Below are 18,766 nucleotides of genomic sequence, written 5' to 3'. Positions count from 1 at the left end.
GATAAATTTTTCTGGATTTAAACTGGTTCTTAGCCATACTGCAAAATCATGTATAGACTCGTATTAGAGACAATTTACTACGAATAATAAATAAAAATTATAAATTAATCCAAGATTTGTTCGCCCAAGCCTTCGACAAAGAAAGATGTCTATAATACGATGCTATAACTAACTATTATTGTTTTTGAAATTGTCATTCGCGTATTATTGCAGATTATTTCTTGTCTTGGCTAACGTTCAGCCAATTATAATTGTTATAGAGTAGATTTGCTACAAATATACAGTAATAAAAATCAAATATCTTTATTGATGATAATTAACATTGATTTCCTAACTACCTAATAATAATAATAATTACAGTTAATAATTAATAATCTCAGTTTTTATATCAGTTATAGCTTAGTTATGTACAATAATATTCATAATAAATCAAGACTTAGGAAGTATAATTTTTTATATATCTTGACAATTAAAATTTGGTTGATAATTAATTACAGTAAATTATTTCAGAAAATTAAAATAAATCAGTATACAAGGCTGTAAGGGTTGAAATTTTGAATAGTTTTCAATGTAATTACTTATCCAGTTTCATAGAAAATTAAATAAAATGACAGCAGAAATTGTCATGTGTGAAGTAAAAAAATGCGTCTATATTCCATCTCTATATTAGGGGTTTTCCTTTTTCCACTTCTCCTCTCATCCCTCCATTTTAGACATATTTTTATGACGTCACACATGACACTTTACGCTGTCCCTTAAAACAATCTTTTTATATAGGAAACGTTTCGTCGATGTGAAAACGTTTTGACTGCAGCTTGATACAGAAAACCCAGGCTTTTGTAAAAATTATTTTTTAAAGGAAAGCTTAAATTTGATTTAAATAATAATAAATTAACACACTAAATAACTATTGACCATATAAAAAAATTCCTAAAATATTTCAATAGAAGTTAAATATTTGCATTTAAAAATTGAGAACAAAGGGTACAACTAATATTGTAAAGAACAAAAATTGGTCAAAATTTCAGTCGTTTTTAACTATAATAAATGATATTAGACCTATAAAATAAAATTAATAGCTATTTCTAAAAAGTTTAAGATATTTATAATATGAATTACATTTCATTAATGGAAGAAGCATATTTACAGTATGGCTTAAAACCGATTAATATCCGCTAGATTAGAGCCGGTTCTGAGTCATACTGAAAAATCATGTATAGAATCGTATAACAGACAATTTTCGATATTAGATTTGAATTTAAAAAATAACACAGATTTTGTTAAACCTGGGCCTTCGGCCCACTCGGGTCTAACAAAACTGTTTTAATCTTTAATTTTTCATTTTAATAATTGCAGAAAGCTGTCTATAATACAATGCGATTAATAACTATTGTATTTAGATAGCAATCTATTTATTATAATTTTTATAGTAGCGTAGCTCCTATATAGCTTGGATAGCTTTTTACGAATACACGTTTGACCGACAAATTTAGCTAGATTAAGAGTGGAAGTATATTGCAATATAAATTACACATATACCCTAAGATGTATAACCTCATTGTCGCATTCGTTGGCTAAATTATTTTGATTGGTACAGTGCAGTGTTTGAAATTGTCAACCAATAATTTTAATCTGCATAAAGGGTAATTTTGCTTTTCATCATTGGAGATGTACATTATTTGTCGTTCATTTGCTTATACCATAATATCACTGGACATAACCACAATAATATTTAGATTCTGAGATTTTTGACAAGTTGAACTTTTTTGGCAACAATGTCACTGCTGCGCTACTTAGAACTAAAATTATCCTTGTTTAATATTTAAAAATAATAATATGACTAGATGTAGAAAAGATACAGTATTACCAGCCAATTGAGCACAGACACTTCTGAAATAGAGAATAGTTATATATCGCATTTTACTATTCCGCGGATATTAAAAAAAAGATTATAAGATTAAAACCAGTTTTGTTAGATCCGAAGGACCTATATCCCGGACTAACAAAACTAGAATAATATAAATTTTGATTTTATTATTTTTTGGGAAAATTTCTGTAATACAATGCTATTTAATGATTTATCAGTATAGTTATGAACCGGTTCTAATCCAGTGGATATCAATTTGTTTCGAAGCCATAATTGAAAATATTTCAAATTGTATAATTGTATTTCTCGTATTCATTCGAATCCAGTGGATAGGAACCGGTTCTCATCCATACGAAAAAACTATGCCTAGCATCGTATTATATCCAGTTTTCTACGAATATAGAAATGTACAATCATAAGATTAAAACCAGTTTTTTTAGCCGGTGCCTCCGGCACCTCGGTGCTAAAAAAACTAGTTTTAATCTTATAATTGTACATTCTATATCCGCGGAAAGCCGTTTATAATACGATGCGAGAAATAACTATTATACCTTTCATGAAAGCTTCGTTAAACGGGACCATTTTTTTCGCTTTCAGAGGTTAATTATGCCAAAATGCAATGAATATTCGTTCAAAAAACACTTATCATACGACCAACTCTTTATTCAACCTTTGAAAATATATTTTGCCTGATTATAAGTAAGAACATATCTTTAATTCGTAAATGCTATGAGCTTTTTAAAAAAAGCAGTAGACACTAACTAGTTTAACATCTTTAGTTTCTATGACGATAAGATGATTTTAAAACTTTGGGTACAAGCATAATTTACCATCCATCGACCCCTCCCTCCCTGGTTTCTACCTGTATTTGCGTTGCTTCTGCTCTCTAGCATGTAGGAAGGTATTCCATCCAGTTTTATCTTCTGGGTGCGGGACTTCCAATATGCATCACCTAAAACAATGAATAGGTTGTTTGGTGCTTTCCTTAAAGTGCCTTACGAGCACAGAACCCCCCTCCCCCTAAACGTGTAAAATAGATTGAAAATAAAAGTGGGAAATTAGTTTTCCTGGTGTTAATTGTTACCTTAGGTTGTATTATGTACAGAGTAGTCCCGCATGGATGGAGCAATGTATTGCTTAGGCAAAAAATATTCCTTTTCCCCTTTATCCTGCTGGGGAAACTTTGAAAAAACACCAAATGTACTTAAAAAGAAAACCAAAATATTTTTAAAAAGATTTTAAAGTGATGTAAAAATATCTGCTATTGAGATAGATGAACAGGCACTTCACACATCACTCATAGAGTAGCTTTGCTGATAAAAAAAAGTAATCCACTAATCTTTGTTTATTTTGTACTAGCGGCTATTCCCCTAGAGGCCTCTTGGGGCACTTAAAGTGGGGGTTGAAGTCAACATCATATTGTGGCGATATCTTCAAGGAGAGTGGTAGTTCCCTCTCACAAATTAGTTATAAATCTTCCCAGGACCTATGAGAAGCTACACTATAAAGAAGAACCTTATCGTTTGAATGGTTACTGAGATCATTCGGGACTGACAGACATACTTCATGCTACTTTTATAAGAGGATGATACATACCTATTTTAGCATTACATTTAACTTCTAATTCTGGTGAATGTCTGTAGTGGGACTCCTGTATATCAAAAGTCATACTCCTAATTAAATAAATTAATAGATAGATAGATTTATGAATGTATAGATAGATAATAATGAGGAAGATGGGGACAGCGGAAAGTGTGACGTGTGACGTCATAAAAATCCACCTAAAAGGAAGGATGAGAGGAGAAAAGGGAAAGGAAAACCATAAAAAAGATATTGATAATAGACGTATTTTTATGACGTCATGATACTTTCCGCTGTCCCGAAAGACGTATTGTGGATTAATTTAAATTATGAAAGAAAAATATACAGACAGACATAATACCAGATGGATTAAAATATGCAATATTTATATTTGATTTCTAAACGTCAACCTTTTTTCTGGTTTACAGTTTGTCATACTTTTTCCAGTATGACTTAGAAACCGATTAATATCCACTGGATTAGAACAGGTTCTAAACCACACTGAAAAATCATGTATCGCTGCGTAATATTTCCAGTTTTCTACTGATATAAAAATGTACAATCATAATATTAAAATCAGTTTTGTTAGTTCGTGCTTTAGGCCTCTTAGGGCTAACAAAACTAGCTTTAATCTTATAATAGTATATTTTTTAACCACGGAAAGCTGTTTATAATACGATGCGAAAATAACTATGATGTATTTTACAGTTTGTGGAAAATCCGTTTGGAGGACTAAATTATTATATTAAAGTTAGACAAACCTATGAGAAGATTCTAAAAGTCCATCCTCTTCTGTTATAATATCTTGAGTGCTCATCTTTGCTTCAGGAATCTAAACAAATAATTATATATTCCAGGGCTTGGCAGCCGCGCGTCTTAATCTAAAGTCTAATTAAATCTAAACCCATTTGGATGATTTGAAATTTGAAAAAAGCATATTTTGGTCATATTTAGTTTTCTAAGTGTTTTTAAATTGTAAAAGTTTGTTTTCAATGACGCTTAAATTATCCTTTTTGTTGATTAAAATTATTGGTTCAAAGTTTAAACACTAATTATTTAGAACCAACTAATTACAATTCAATGAATTCAAACGAATAAGATAATGTATTTATAACACTTTGGGTAATTGCGGAAAAGGTAGAAAATTTGTTTTAAAGTGAACAAAAATATCTATAGGTGGCCGATTGTCGGCTTCGAATTTGTAGGCAATTTTTTAACATAAAACTAACAAAGCTACATTATAACTATTATCAAATAAATACGTTCAAATGTAATTAATAATGAAGAAAAGCTACGTTAAAACTACAACTCAAAAGTCAGAAAATTATGTTGTCATCCTTTATGTATGTTGTCATCATAAAACAAATAAAATTATTTTTAAGAAAAAAAGTGAAAATAAATTTTCACTTTTGGCCCAGATAAATCTGTAATGGATTATAGCTTTAGAGAGAGAGAATAAATAGACACATATAATCCTAGATATAATATCAGATTATATCGGAAATGTAAGGAACTACAGGGTGAGGTATACAATTATATCTACAGCAAATATTTTAAATCTTCATTCTTTAAAATTAACATTATATTTTAATTGTGTATTACTATTTCTTCATTCTGATGGATTTATTATTATTTGGATCTTACACAATATTATTATATACTCTAATAGAGTGAAAATACTAGCTGGCTAAAATAACTGTATCTTTCATCCACCCCCATTACCCCATAACCTCCTACTGGATGAACGAACGGACCAATAAATGACAATGGGAAATAACAAACTAAATTGTATTCTATAAAATGAGAAATATTATGAAACACATATCTATCTATAAACTTTATAATTTACTTCATTTCCTTCAAAAATAGAGAATCAAGATATTAGAAATGCTAATCCGTTTTCAGTAAAGCATTAGTGCTTTCAACTGGTTCGACTGGCGACTTCGATACTAGCTTCCAGGGACTTAGCTTTCTGGTAAGCAAAACAGACCAAATACCACATACGAGACTAATCAGTTCCAGGGAAAAAACCTAATCTAGACATTTAAAAAGCTATCATAAAAAAAAACAGAATTAGGAGAAACATTTAGTTGTAGGCACCCTGTAAAGTAAGAAAAGACAAGGGGGAGGGGTGTAAATGATGGCGATAATGGTTACTAACACAACTGTCGGGTCAAAGTATAGATATTCGATAATTGTTATGAGCAAACTTATCTTGGCTGTCTTAACTAAATAAATATATACAACTATAGAGGGTTAACATTTTATATAGTTTATGACTATTTAAGAGGGGGGTGATGAGTTCGACTCAACATAGTATAAAAAAGAAGCTATAAACCTAAGAAAATGTAAGGCAGGTTTGTGACTATTATGATGAAGAGTGAAGAAAATGCCTTCGATCATAAAACATTAAGACTTTTAATTAAAGGTGAAACAATCAAACTAGTGTTTTTTTAAGTATCAGATTCTAAGCTTTATTAAATCAAATGTCCAAATCTTAAATGGTTTAGTCAAATTGCTATTCAGAATAAAAAAAAATTAGATATTCAATTGATTAAATATGGTTTTATAAAATTTATAGCAGAAATATATGTACTTTATTCTAAAACCATTAAAATTGTCATGTACAAAATCAAAAATATCATACTATTATTATTTTAGTTTTTTTAATTTAGTCTTTAAAGTATAATTTGACATAAAACAAGTTGGATTTTTAAAACTGTCCCTTTACGTCACTGAAGTTTTGAAAGAAACAATACTCATAACTTGTTTTATATTTCTAGTATTATTGTCTCAACTTTAGTCCAACTAAGATATTCCATGCAAAAAAAAAAAAATAGATTTTACTTCAGAATACAAAAACATATGCGGATCATTTAATAGTAAAAATAATACTACTGAAATCAAAATTGTATTTTTCAATAATTTATCTTTAAATAAGACAAGTTAAACAAAATGAAAACTAACACATCCCATTTAAGCAGGGGAAAAAAGACTGTAGATTTCACTTGTACCCAAAGTTTTATAAGAGATTCTCTTATTTTTTGGAAAAAAAACTTTTAATAAAATTGATTGGTTGTTAACTAGCCGTGTTGAAACTTGAGAGGTACTGGACATTTCTTTTTATAGTCAATTGTCTTATCCTTAAGGATCCCCTTATAACACTGAACTTTATCTGAATAGAGATTCAAAATACTAAAGGCGTGAAAAAAAATTCAGCGGGCTTCGAACACCCCTATGTACGCCTTTCTTCTGAATTGGCTGTAAATTATATGTAAATGGACAATTTAATTGAATGTCATCAAACAGCCAGAATCTGAGTGAAAGAGAGAAAAGGATAGAAAGGAAGATAGAGAAAAAGATAGAAAGACAGATACTGAGGGGGTGGGGGAAAGAGAACAAGTTTGCACATATACATACATAGTAAAACACGTACTAGTGGGGGGAAGGGATTAAATAACTGTATCTCCATATCACAATGAACTTGTGCCGACTCTCAATTAGGTCATTGAAAATCAACCAATGGTGTCGGTAATATTAACACAGCCAAGAAGCAGAAAACAATTTGCTAGCAGATGAAAAAGGTCATTGAAAAAGGGCTACAGAGGTAGATATCTGTATATATCTATACTATAGATTTGTTGTTAATAATCAAATAGTAACAAAAATAGAATATAATTATTTTTAGAATTAAGAATTATTCATTATTCATTAGCCCTAAATTATGGAGAATATGCTTAATAGGGTATTTTTTCAGGAGAATTATAAATCTACATTTTAAAATGGAATCATGAACTCATAGGTAATGATTTTAGAGCTTTTTTGCTGACATTTTATAATAAACTGTTCTGAGCTGGATCTTTAAATGTGTAGCCGTTGCCGTAGCCGTGGCCAGAGGTACAGCCACTAACCTAATACCGATCTTTAATTCAAATTGGCTACGCGTCGCCACGGCTATGTGCGATCTTTAAATCACATTTTTTTTGAATTTTCAGTAAAAATATGAAGAATAAAAATAATAATAATGCGTAAATACTTCAAACATTTAAAATTCCATGTTTTATTGGCAGCACTGACAGTAGCGACGGATACGACTATGGCCACAGCTACGGCTACGGCAACGGCTACACATTTAAAGATACAGCTCTAAACATAACAAAATAGTTAAAAATTGATAAAACTATTTAAAATTCCTTAGTTTTATAAGAGGCAAGAAGCATAACAAACCAGGTAGGGAGGGGTTATTGGACTATGATCACACTGGAACCCAACGTTTTTTCATTCACTCTTTTTTGATGGCTCAGAAGCTTTGACTTTTTGTTGGTTGGCTTAAAACTATTAATGTGTAAACTTTTCAACTAATATCTACTGATAGTATCTACTGATGAGGTAATTTAATCATCATTAGGGTCCTTCCCTAATTGTAGGAGTCCCAAACGTCGGAGTGGACAAACGCAGGTGTCCCAAACGCAGGAGTCCCAAACGTCGTAGTGGACAAACGTAGGAGTGTGACAAACGTCGGAGTGGACAAACGTAAAACCTATTCCGCTATTTCAATAATATAACAATTTTGAAATTTTTGTATACCCCTGTCTACAAAATAATGACTATGGCCGCAGCGCTCGGCCCCCTAGCCTGCCTAGCCGCAGCGCTCGGTCCCCTGGCCTATAACCTAACCTAACTAAGAAAAATAATGGTACCACGGGGGGGGGGGGGTGTTGTATAAAAAAATTCAAAATTCCACTCCTACGTTTGGCGTGGAATTATCATTAGGGGTACTTTAATTTATCATTCATTGTCTTATCCCTTAAGATCCCTATTTGATATCATAACTTCAACACAAAATTTGTCCAAGTGCTGAATGACAAAGAGATACAATAAGAGTAGTTAATTGAAATGGTTTGTTTAAATTAATGTTTGCAACAAGTTGCTCAATTATTTGGTTGACAAATTAACAATATAGTTTAAATATATATATTAATTTAATCAAAATGAAGTATAAATACAATTACAATTACAACAAGGATAACAACTTCCAATTGAACGAAGCTAAGATCAGACAAAAGTAAAAATAAATAAACAAGGGTAAGTGTTTCAGATAGCAAAGTAATGGAATATAAATAATTTAAATATCCAAACAAAAATTTCATACAAAAAGAGCATTTTGAAACGTAATTTTTAAAGTGTTATACTTATTATTTCTAATCATAATTAAAAAAATATACTATGTAGAAATTGTTAAGATCGATTATTTCTTGTAATTAAATTATAGAGTAGCTGTGCTTCTAAAGAAATATATCAAGAAAATTAATAATTATACACAGATAATATACTTTAGACAAAGATAACAAACAAAAAGATAAAAGTTCCAATACGTCTTTAATTGTTTACAGCTTTTTATTTAAATATCTAATTATAAAATTGCTGCGCTTCCATCAGTACTTTTGTAGCTACGTTATCTTATTCAAAGGCTGAAAAACTTTGGAAAGTTTGACTAACTATGATTGGTTGGTTCTCTACTATTAGTGTCCAAACTTTTCAACAACTAATTTTGAACCGCAAATAATGTTTGTCATCATGGCAGCTTTAATATTTTTTTCTTACTGTCTTATCCCTTCCAAAAATGAATAAGAATCCTGTATCATCTAAAGGTTGCTCCGCTAGTATAAGAAATGAACTTACCCGTTCTCCGTTGATATAGAAAGATAACTTTGCTGCTGGCTTGGATCTACTAGAGGAACATCTGAAGAAGAAAAAAAACAATATCATGTTCATTGTTGTAACAATCATTAAAGTAGGTTTTAAATAGAACAAGAATCAATATTGTTTAAAGTAGAGTTTCTCCACAAAAATATCTTTGCAAAGACGTTTTTTAACAATGAGAGGAGGCTTTATAATTCACCAAGCATACCAACCATCAATAATAATGTCTAAAAACTTTGTAGATGAAGGTAAAGTAATAAAATGTATTTTAACTTATATTCATAACTTTATTGTTAATTTTAAAATACAATTTTATAGATTATGTGTACTTTCTTACCCCTTGAAAGGGCAATGAAATTAACATACAAATTGTTTGTATAATACTTGTCAGCTTGAGGGCTCGGCAGTCATTCATTACAAGACTACAAATTTTGTCTGAGCAAAATTTGCCTTGCTATCTCTTATAGTACCCCTATCAAGCACTGGATTCCCCCCTCTTATTTTTTTTTCTTTATACCTAGCCCTTAAAGGACTATCCAGTACACAGAATAATATAACCTAACCTAAACTAAAATAATAAATAAACAAAAAACATACCCCTCCCCCCCGCCCCCCCCCCCTCGTATGCTAATGCACATCGAGGAAAATTACAAAAATGTCCTGCATCTTAAAGGAGCAAGCTTACAAAACATTTATTGCAGCGTTTGAATCTTTGTCATTAATTCACTAAATTGTTTTGCAACAGCAAGTGCCGAGCCTTTGTTATGCATTTGTATAGTTTAATTGAACCTGAATATGACAGACCAGGTTTCAGTGTGAGCTTCAAAACAAGGATAAAAACGCAAATGATAGAAAAGTTATAATTCATATTTGTAGACTTATTTCTTGTACAAAGTGATTGAATGTCCGTCTATTTAAATCGCCTAATAAAGATGTCTTTTAGATATATCAGTCTTGGGTAGGTTTTAAACTATTTTCCAACAGAAAATTAATTTTCGCTAAATACAAATTTGTTCTAAACCGTGATAAAATGAATTTCCAATCTGGCTTAGAAACCGATTAATTTCCGTTGGATTACAATAAAAACTCAGCCATACTGTAAAATCATTATAGACAATTTTCCACGAATATTAAATAACAATCATACAATTAATACAAGATTAATCTTATTATTTATAATTCTAATATCCGCGAAAAGCTGTCTATAATACGGTGCGATAAATAACTATTGTCTAACATATTGATAAAGACTGCTCACAGTGCCTTCGAAGGTGCTTTGACTTTAGTGTCAGAACCTAAATTGGGACATAGTGCATTTCATTACCCTAGGTTAGGTAACTTTATTTCACTTTTTAATAAAATCTAAAATGCAGCGGTTTTTGAGAAAATTAAATTTGAAAATTTCAAGTTCATTTTTCACCCACTAGGAGTTACCGCGTAATCATGACAAGAAAAGCAAAGATTATTTATTTAAAATTTTGAACAACTTTGCTTTTATAAAGTCAGTCATAAAACCTCTCTATATATGATTTATTTAAGGCTGAATTTCCGTGACCTTAGCAAATCAATTGATAAAAATGGCCATTAATTACCTCACTTCAGGAGTGGTTTTATGAAGAACTTTATAAAAGCAAAGTTGTTCAAAATTTTAAATAAATAATCTTTGCTTTTCTTGTCATGATTATGCGGTAACTCCTAGTTGGTGAAAAATGAAATTGAAATTTTCAAATTTAATTTTCTCAAAAACTGCTGCATTTTAGATTTTATTGAAAAGTGAAATGAAGTTACCTAACCTAGGGTAATGAAATGCACTATGTCCCAATTTAGGTTCTGACACTTAAGTCAAAGCACCTTCGAAGGGACTGTGTGCTAATATAACGTAACTAAAATTCATAGTATGGAAACAACCTCTAATATAACATTTCAAAAAAAAAATACAAAAAAACATACATTAATAGTTTTAACTATTGTTGCAATTCCTGTTTCTGCATGACTTAAACTGCATGTCCATAAAACGGTTACGGGGAAAAGGTCAGCCTTTATGTACAGTACATTTTTACTTTTATTTGCAGAATATGAAAATCAAATTGCGTTTTTCTTTATGGAGTCTGCAAATTTCTTAGACTTTTTGACTAAGAAATGGCACTCTTTTAGAGACCTCAAGAAAAATATTTAATGTTTATTCTAAATTTTTTTAATACTTAAAAAGACATTACTATTTGTTTTGCTTGTCATCATATAGTACAAAAAGTAAACCATTTACCATATAAGCATAAAAAAGAGCTATAAATATCTTGTTATTTTAGCGTTACCACCACAAAAATAAACAATATCAAAGTTGCGGTGCATATTCCTTTCCGCACATGCAATACATTATCAGATCATTTTAAGCGTAATATTATTTTAACAGCACAAACAGTTCCTTCCCTTTATTGAATCCCTACTACAACACTGTATCATACTCAAGACGTTAAAAATATCTTGCGGTTGGCATTACTAGGGGAATGTATTGGCCCGTTTGCAGGCACAATTAATCACATAACATTGTTAGTACGAAGGCAATCAACAGTTAAATAAAACTAACTTTCCCCCTGTCCAGATTTTGCATCGGGTCCTTGAAATCAGCTAATAACGTCTGAAACATAAACACAACCGAGTCGCTACAAAGAAGAAGACAGCAATTTGCTAGCAGACGAAAAGGGTCTCCACCACTTGGGGCAGGTAATTGTCAACTACATATATTAGACAGAAACATAAGAAATTTATTAATGTGCAAGTTATAGCACACCCAAAATCTTACACTACATTTATCTAGTTTAAAATACTGTAACCAAGCTATTTTAGAATATTAAATTCAATTTTATTGTTTGAAGTAAGGAAAACTATTTTTATCGTCAACATAACAGATCTATACAGACAACTACCTCGCTTCCTTTTTCAAAGACCTTTTTCGTCTGCTTCTAAACTATTTTCTCCAACTTGGCTGTGTTAATATAAGCGACACCATTGGATGATTTTCAAAAGAACAAGATTGGTGCGATTGGGAGATACAGTTAATAATATTTAACCCTTTCTCCATATCAACATAAAAGAAGTAGAAATAAAATAAGTGTTTGACTGTTTTGACAAGGATGATTCTGCTCAAATGAAGCACATCCAATCAATATTAAATAGGCCATTATATAGTACACAAAACCACAAACGTATCAAAATAGCGGCTTCGACCGTAACACCTGTTATGTTTACTAAACGGTTGGAAGGGAGAAAACTTTTTCCTTTATACTATTTGAAACTACTTAAATAAATAATAAAAATGAAATTTAAATTTTAGATTATACCATTACCTCAAAAACAACAAAATAATTATATCATGTCAATTGAATCATAAGATGTAGAATGTAGATATTCTTATCTACATATGCATTTACCATTAAGCGTATAATCACAGAATAGGTTATCTTAGATAATTAAAATGGATAAACGCTTTCAACTTGTTTGACAAAAAAGCTCAAAACTTAAATTGAAAGAAATAAAACACTTTTTTATAATTTTTTTAAAAACATAAATGATGCATGCTTAATAAAAAAATTCTAAAATACAGTAAAATTATATTAAAAGACAAAAAGGTATCCTTCACGCAATGGTAAAATCCTAATTACAATGTACCTTCTATGCCTTTTAATCTTATACAAGAGAATTATTAATTGTTATGCCTTATGCAGTTTAGTTTGCATTAAAAGTACACTCATATCACTATCATATTTAATAAAGTCACTGGTTTTATGTCTTTTAAGATCTTGCAAACGGCTGAACCGATTGTCAATGAAGTGTATAAATTGGAAAATAGAAGATTTTTTTGTCTTTTTTTAAATCTTGCAAATCACTGAACCGATAAACTTCTCCTTTTAGGTAAGCTTTATATAGGTTCAAAGCTAGTTTTAGGCTAGCTTATTTCTCGATTAAAGTATCAGTGGAAATTTATGCTTTTTTATATAGATACCCTAGTTGCTATGGCTAAGCAATGTAACAATAAAATTTTCGTAAATTTTTTTTTAGTAAAACAATCAAAAAATCCTTTGATCTAAAGACTTCCTTAAACAGTGACAAATAAAATTGTTAATAAATGATCTATAAACGCCAATGTGGGCGATACTAAATTACACAAACTTTATAAAAGAAAGCGTCAAAATTTGTTTAATCCATATAAAATCATATTGAAGAGTCTACCATTAACACAAATGTACTGCATTTCAAATCTACCTTTATTAAATATTACACAACTATGTGTGTTATCTACTGACTGGCCAATGATATAACAACTGCTTGGCTGCCCACTACTATGGCCTATATTTGAATGAAAGGATCAGCTCATCTTGCATTGATGTAAACACAATAAATAAATTTTCCAATCCAATATCTTTCATAGTTTGGATTTTCATTTATACTCATTCATTATACAAGAAATTTAATATCGGCGTACTTTTACGTACAATTGTTTTTTTATCAAACCGTATTTTAGACAGTTTTCCATGGGTAAAAAATGAAAAATTATAGAGAATAAAACCAATTTTATTATCCTCGAATTCCCTAACTAACAAATCTTTATTTTAATGTTTGTGGAAAATTTTCTGTCATACGATGCTTTGTAGCTTGACAAAGTGTCTCAAAAAACAGCATTGAAACGTCATAAAAATGTTGGATTATCAATCTCTTTTTTTAAAGGTTTTCTTTCACACTTCTCATCTCATCTCCCTAATTTTTATGACGTCACATGGCTGATTTTTGAGACACTTTGGCCAGCTACCGATGCTTTAAATGATTTTTTCAGTATGGCTGAAAATTAGTTCTAATCCAGCGGGTATTAATGGCTATTTCGAATTTAAAACTTACACACAGGTCTCTTGATAATGACTATAGAACTGCAAAACTAAATACATTATACTTTATCATTATAGGAATACTCATTTATGGCTAAAAATAAATGGTCACCAAAACCGTACACAAAATAATTTAGAAAACCTTCGCGTCGAAAAATAAAGCTTGATTTTTAGGGGTCAAACTGATAAATCTTGAATGCTAAATTTTTGGCTTGAAATCCCACCAAAGGACTGGAAGATTTATTGATTGCATTCGTACTGTACAGTGTACATTTATCTTAAGGGAAATTTATTCATTTTAAATTCAAGAACACAAGTAGCATTTTATCCAAAAGCAAATAAAGTTAAGTATATAAAATACTCCGGACATTTCGCCTTTAAATAAATCATCAAATTTTTAATAATCATTTTGGGTACATTGATATGGTGTTTTAATAAATAGTTTAATACACCTACATATTGGAAAAAAATTAAATGATGCAATTAAAACAAGCATAACAACATTCATATAAGTACACAAATCAATATGTAATGATAGGGTAAGATGTTAAGTTTAAAGCATCTACTTTCTTTCTTAAATTTCTTGACAATTCAAATTTTGCAAAGCTTTACTGCCATTATTTGTTTGGTTTGTTGTAGTTTATCTTAATTTCAATTATAGATTTTTAAAAATGGGGATAAAGTCAGTAAACTAAAATCCTATATTTATATTTCTAAATTTGTATCTTTCTATCTTTGTTATTTGATTTTATTCTGTAGTGCACATTCCAAGCAACTTTACACGGAGACAGGGAAAATAAAAAATAGTTTAGGGGACGAATGCCCGGGCTAATAAAACTGGTATTGATTTAATGACTTTTATTCTAATATTCGTGGAAAATTGTATGTAATGCGATGCTATACATCAGTAATTATTCAGGAAAGTATTTTCCTCTCACATTTTAAAAAAAACTTTAAAGCTTTGTAATCTTTGTAATTATATTATGGCAAACTTTCCTACAAAAAAAATGTTTCTCAAAGCAAAAAGTGATTAAAGATTATTTTTTTTTTCGGGGGAAGGGGGGTGGGACTGGGTATTATTTAGCAAGTATTGACTTTCCCTGTATCCTAGCAACTTTCTCTGGAGATGTTAACATAAACAAAATCAACAAAGTTTCAGCAGTATTACAACTACCAAAAATACACGAAATATTGTCATTATGACAGATTAAAAAATCTACATAAAACTATGAAAATAATTTGATAGTGCTCAAATGAATCTTCTTAGGAAATATTGAAGCATATCTCATACTGCAATTTAATACATTGGATAACTTTTATCTTTTATTTTAGATTATAGAGTACTTTCACATTCAAACAATAACAAACATGTAAAGAACAGGGATAACAATGATAACAATATTTACAAGAAGTTACAAAAAAAATCCTGAATGGACAAACCGACAGAGTGATTTATAAAATAAATGCTCATTGGTCTTTAAAAAAGTAGTAAATGTAAGGTATTTAGTAAATTATAAAACCTTTTGTAAGTATACATAAATAGCTTTTCCAGCATGACTGCTAGACCGACGGACCAATCAAATAATATACTGTATGCTCATTGATAAAGAGAATCATCACAAAAAGGTTTCAGCTATGTTTTTTTTCTAACTAGCATTACAGACGGACAAAGGGAATTAAAGAATAGCTTTGCTACCAAAATTTTCCTTAATTTTAGATTTGAAGGTTGTGCTATTTGCTAAACTCTGTGCTTTGCTTTCAGAGTTGTTAGGAATTCAAATTATGCATAATAATGAATTCTAATTGAATACTTGGAACAGCAAAATTATTCCATTTTTAACAGCGGAGCTACATTTTATCCTTAGGTTATCTGTACGTCTTGAATATTTACAAAAGATAAATTATTATTTAAGAAGTAATTTCTTCATTTGAAAAAAGGCATAATGGATTCAAAAGTCATACATTTTAAAACATAGCAAGAATGATAACATTCATAAAAAAAAGTGAAAATCAGTAAAATCAGACGGACAAAAGTAAACTTTACTGCACTTTAAATATTAAACCCATAAATAATTTTGAAGATCTGAAATTTTTTAGAAAAAAATGTCTCCAACAAACTCTTCACAAAAAAATTGCCTAAACCATAAAATGGCCAGTAGTAATATTTATTGAAAAGCAGATCCCAATTAGTCCAGCGTTTAATTATTATGAATCACAATCTATAGATATTATGGATAAGGTTACCCTTGTTAAGTTTTCAATTATGTAAACTGTGCATTATTATTTTGTAAGAAAGATTTGAAAATGCTCCAAGTGTATAGAAAACAGTGCTAGAAGGAATGTATTTTTTAACAAGAATGCACAATATTTGACACCTTTCATAAGCGAAGCTTTTGTGACTTAACCTTTGTAAATTGTATACTTTTGAAATTCTCATAACTGTCTGGAACAATTGATCCACATTTCAGGGAAGTTTATATATGGTTCAGGAAAGGCTATAATTTTAAGATTGGGAAGGGTAGGGGGTGCAACCTACCTTCCAGAAGATTTATAGAGTAGTCCTTATACAAAAGCAGGATTTATTTAAAATTATAAGTTCTTTTACACAACTAACATGAGTTTCAAAAAGGGAATATATAAACAAAATTGCGACTTTTACAATTACATAGAACAAGAACAATAGGTTTCCAAAATCAAACAAAAGTATATAAAACTATTGCTTATTTCTATTCTAGAATCTATATTTTTTAAAAAGCTAAAGAACAAAGACAAAATGAGTTTTAGAGTAGGAAAGCTTTACTATTCGTAAAATGCCTTTTCTACTACTGTAAATTTCTTTGTTTTGACTTTTAATGCAGTGAGGGAGAAAGAGAGAAAGAGAAAGAAAGAGAGAGAGAGAGAGAGAGAGAGAGAGAGAGAGAGAGAGAGAGAGAGGGAGAGAGAGAGAGAGAGAGATGAGGAGAAAGAAAGGGAAGGAAAGAGAAAGTTCTATTTTATGAATAGATTTATCTTTGAATGCAGAAATTAAATTGGTTTTTGTTGAGAATAGAATTTATGGTTAGCTCCACAGGAAGAGATTTTATCGCTAATAGAAAGGGCAGATGTTTCCAAACTTCACCCCCCAACACCATAGAATATTAGGTCCAAGGTTATGATATAGGTTGTTATATTGATAAGAACGTGTGCCCTAGCATCTTTGGTAATGTCATGGTTTAAATGATTGTGTTAGATAATCCCCACTTTTTTGGATGAAGGTTATTTAAAAATAAATTCAAATAAACATTAAAAGCTTTACTTAAAAATCACTAAGGTTTGTTCATTTCAAATCAGGACTTAAATATTACCTTTATCTAAAGAAATGTACATGTATCTTATAATTTTTGTAATATTTTGAGGACTAAACTAAATGTAATACATATCAAACTGTAGTCCAGAGTAAATAAACCTTTCCAAATGGCTTGAAATTGCCTTTTTAAACTTACATTCCTTTGCTCCCTAAAAACAAAACTAAACCTACTTGAGATGAACTTTTTGATCTATATGTGCTACTTTAGGATGAACCTCCATTATGGGACTTCTATCATCTGGTCGTACTGAAATATGTATACAAAAGATTATTTTCATTATCATTACCAGAAAGGCTTTATATTACAAAATAAAAAAAAATAATTTTAAGTCACGGAGGTAAAATAATTATTACTAATGTTGTAAACTGACCGTGATATAGCCAGAAAAAAATTGAGTCAATGCCTTGGCTCAAAAACACGCCTAACTCATGTGGCATTTCTTCCAGAAAAAGACCCTACCATAAAATAGTTGGTTCTTAAGTAAAAATTAAAATTCTAATTGCTTTAGATTTACTAAATCAAAAAGTTAAACCTTCAAAAGAAACCAAACCTCAAAAGTAAGTGAACCCAAAATTAAATGTATGAAATACCAAGAAGATAATAATAATACTATAAATCAGAATTAATTAAACTTACTAATAACATTTAAAGTTCCATCCCTTTGTTCTGTATGAAAGGGAGCTTGGGATTCTGTTATCTGACATCTGAAATTAAGTTAACATACTGTAAATTCATCTTAATAACTTTTTTCAAATCAAAGAGTTGTTTTAATTTAATAATTGCATCCTGAGAGTAAAACACTAAAGGGAGAAAGGGTTAAATAACTGTATATCCCTATCGCAATGACCTTGTGCCGACTTTCAATTGGGTAATTGAAAATTAATTAATGATAACGGGAACATAACACAGCCAAGTAGCAGAAAACAATTTGCTAGCAGACGAAAAAGGTTATTGAAAAAAGGAGGGAAGTAGATATCTTTATATACATCTATACTATAGATCTGTTATTTCATTATTAACCGCAAAAACTATTTCAAAAACTTATATTTATATTTCATATTTTTAAATATATTTATTATTATTATCAAACTCTATTTTATTCTAGAATATATAAGAGTTTTTCAGTATGGCTTTGAAACCGATTTATATTCCCTAGATTAGAACTGGAAAAAAAACATGTATTGTATCGTGTTTGTATCTGTGGAATGCCATTTATAATACGATGCGATAAATGACTATACTCAATTTTTAAATACTTAAATTAATTCTTTTTAAGAGTTTATGCTTTTGTAACTGTGTTAACTATGTAATTTTATAAAAGGTATATTTTATTCCATAAAAATTATTTTTGTAAAAAGGTTCCTATTATTATATTTCAAACAATTTTTTGT

At 29.9% G+C, this 18,766-nt stretch overlaps 1 protein-coding gene across 1 annotated transcript in view; it reads right to left on the bottom strand.

The window, feature by feature from the left end:
- Nucleotides 1-287: 287 nt before the first annotated feature.
- LOC145324173 (uncharacterized) overlaps nt 288-18,766 on the bottom strand; it is a 36,170-nt gene continuing 17,691 nt past the window's right edge. The window contains exons 6-12 of the mRNA XM_080166800.1: nt 18,012-18,079; nt 17,546-17,621; nt 9,131-9,191; nt 4,210-4,280; nt 3,464-3,540; nt 2,730-2,819; nt 288-1,890 (exon numbers count right to left, since the gene is read on the bottom strand). Coding sequence (XP_080022926.1) covers nt 1,841-1,890; nt 2,730-2,819; nt 3,464-3,540; nt 4,210-4,280; nt 9,131-9,191; nt 17,546-17,621; nt 18,012-18,079 — 493 coding nt within the window. The 3' untranslated portion in view covers nt 288-1,840. The remainder of the gene's footprint in view (nt 1,891-2,729; nt 2,820-3,463; nt 3,541-4,209; nt 4,281-9,130; nt 9,192-17,545; nt 17,622-18,011; nt 18,080-18,766) is intronic.

The sequence above is a fragment of the Acartia tonsa genome, chromosome 7 (genome assembly GCF_053477335.1).
Source record: "Acartia tonsa isolate MP-2025a chromosome 7, ASM5347733v1, whole genome shotgun sequence".
Taxonomy (NCBI): domain Eukaryota; kingdom Metazoa; phylum Arthropoda; class Copepoda; order Calanoida; family Acartiidae; genus Acartia; species Acartia tonsa.
The sequence above is the reverse complement of the archived record's forward strand: the minus strand, read 5'-3'. Positions and strand labels throughout refer to the sequence as shown.